This window comes from Primulina eburnea, chromosome 1 (assembly GCF_022965805.1).
Source record: "Primulina eburnea isolate SZY01 chromosome 1, ASM2296580v1, whole genome shotgun sequence".
Lineage (NCBI taxonomy): Eukaryota > Viridiplantae > Streptophyta > Magnoliopsida > Lamiales > Gesneriaceae > Primulina > Primulina eburnea.
The window spans coordinates 59,562,888-59,565,014 of NC_133101.1; the positions used below are offsets into that span (position 1 = coordinate 59,562,888).

Genomic DNA, 2,127 nt, shown 5'->3' on the forward strand with positions numbered 1-2,127 from the left:
AAGTAATATTACGAAATAACAGCACAAGATTATGATACACAAAATACTCATATCCTTATGTTGTGAAGATTTAAGATATCAATTAATAAAGAAATCCTTATAATGTTTATTTTTTTTACCCTTTAATTATAAAAAAACAATTTTTCTTTCCCAGTATATCTTTTATCATAACTACTTATTTTAGTAAAAGACAACAAAATATACAAAAGTAAAAATCTTAACACGTAAGTTGACTTCAATAATTTATAAATTTTAGTATTAAGGGCACTTTATTTTTAATTTTCCGATTTTATGAGGTGTTGCAAATAAGAGCCATAAATAAAATAATCGAAACTTCCTCCACTTAAAATAAGATTACATAAAGTCATGGTGACTTGAGCTTCATGACCATCGATAGAATATCTTCTGCAATGGTAATCAGAGAACAAAGGTCGGCTCCGACAGCCGTCAATGGAGACTTGCTTGCTGGTGGTTCGGCAAAAGTATCCTCACATTCTCCCGGTCCACTTGCAGCAGAACCAAGCTGCTCATATGATTCTTTATAAGAATTCGACTCAAAAGCATCTATAGCTTCTTGGAGACTTACCTTAGAATCATCGTATAAACTACTACATACGTGAAAGCTTGATCTAACATATGGATCAGAGACTGTTTTGTTCAATTTAATGATAAGTTCTGAGATTTTGATTGACTTCACTAATGCAATGTCCATCATAATAACAACAAGATCTTTCAGGTCGGCTTTGAGACCACGGGGATCGGATTTTAAAGAAGAAACACACAGATTATAATTATGTGTTTTTTTGCACGCTTGTTGTATCAAAGCAACATTTTTGTCGATAATTGCCATCGACATAACTTGGGTGAAAAAGAAGAGGATTAGGAAGACTTGTACGACATGAGAAGACATTTCTTTCTACTAATATATATGTATATTTAGGTTATTTTCTTTGATACATGTCAAAGTTTGTATTATGGAGTATTTTATATAGGTAAGAGGACATTTAAAACACAAAATCTCGTGGAATTAACACTACAAAGATCTTATATTAATTGAAGAAAATATAGTGCATCTTATAAGGGATTGTTACCATTATTTTGAGCAAGATTCACGATACGGTATTCCCATTTTGTGAAATATTTTATTCTAATTTCTAAATTCAAATTTGCCTATTTATTATATATTTCTAAAATCTTGATTTTTTCCACATGCATATAGATTAAAACAACAAATTAATTGGAGTTTTAACGCGTACTGCATTTTCGAATGGTCAAACTCTCAAATGACATTAAAAAGAGGAGTCATATTTTTTATTCTGCCTAAAATGAGTGATTGAAGAGAGTATAAACAATTTTTCGAAAGAGTGCAATACTAATTTATATCTTCGAATGAAATTTATATTTTCTACACACCAAGGCATAATCTTTGAATGCAATTTATATTTTCAAGCTATCTAATTGAAATAAAATATGCAATTTATACATTCAAGCTATTCAGATTTTAAAATTGAAATTTGAACAAGAATTTGATAAGTTTAAATAAAAAAAAGTAGACAATTTTATTGATTATCATCATTTAATTAATTACAGATTGATTACAACTATAAATTTTTAACTGTGTGATTCTGAATGGCCTATTGGAAACGTAGTTTTCTAAAACAAGTAATTTTCCTGTCCCATTAATCAATCGTAAAAAATTAAACATTATTAATAAACATTAATCATATTTAGTGGCAAACACACAGACACACACATTATATTAGCTTAATGGATGGGTATTTTTATTTACTATCTATCATCCGCTAGTCTGGGATATATACTTTGGTGGACAATGATGCACATATGATATTACTTAAGGTAAGTTCATGGATAAATAAGATGATGATATTAGTTTATTTGGTCTATTTTAATAAGAGTATTAATTTATAATATTGTTAATGACAAAATTAACCTTTATCATAATAAATTTTATAATTCAAGTGGTTGCTTGAGTTCATAGTTTTTATCTGTTCATGCGCCGATAGTGCTTGCATGATTTATTTATTTTTACCTAATTTTATATATTATATAATATGATAATTGAGCCCTTGATTTTGTGAGTCAAGTCAAATATCAATTTTTAATGTT

The 2,127-nt window shown here is 28.2% G+C and overlaps 1 protein-coding gene across 1 annotated transcript; it reads right to left on the reverse strand.

Annotated features, from left to right (window-relative positions):
• Positions 1-364: 364 nt before the first annotated feature.
• On the reverse strand, positions 365-850 carry LOC140809067 (putative invertase inhibitor). The gene has a single exon (XM_073166537.1). The coding sequence runs from the start codon at positions 848-850 to the stop codon at positions 365-367; it is 486 nt and encodes a 161-aa protein (XP_073022638.1).
• Positions 851-2,127: the final 1,277 nt, after the last annotated feature.

What these genes read in the sequence shown, in the direction of transcription:
- LOC140809067 (XM_073166537.1), bottom strand. Translation starts at nt 850, where the DNA reads ATGGCAATTATCGACAAAAATGTTGCTTTGATACAACAAGCGTGCAAA.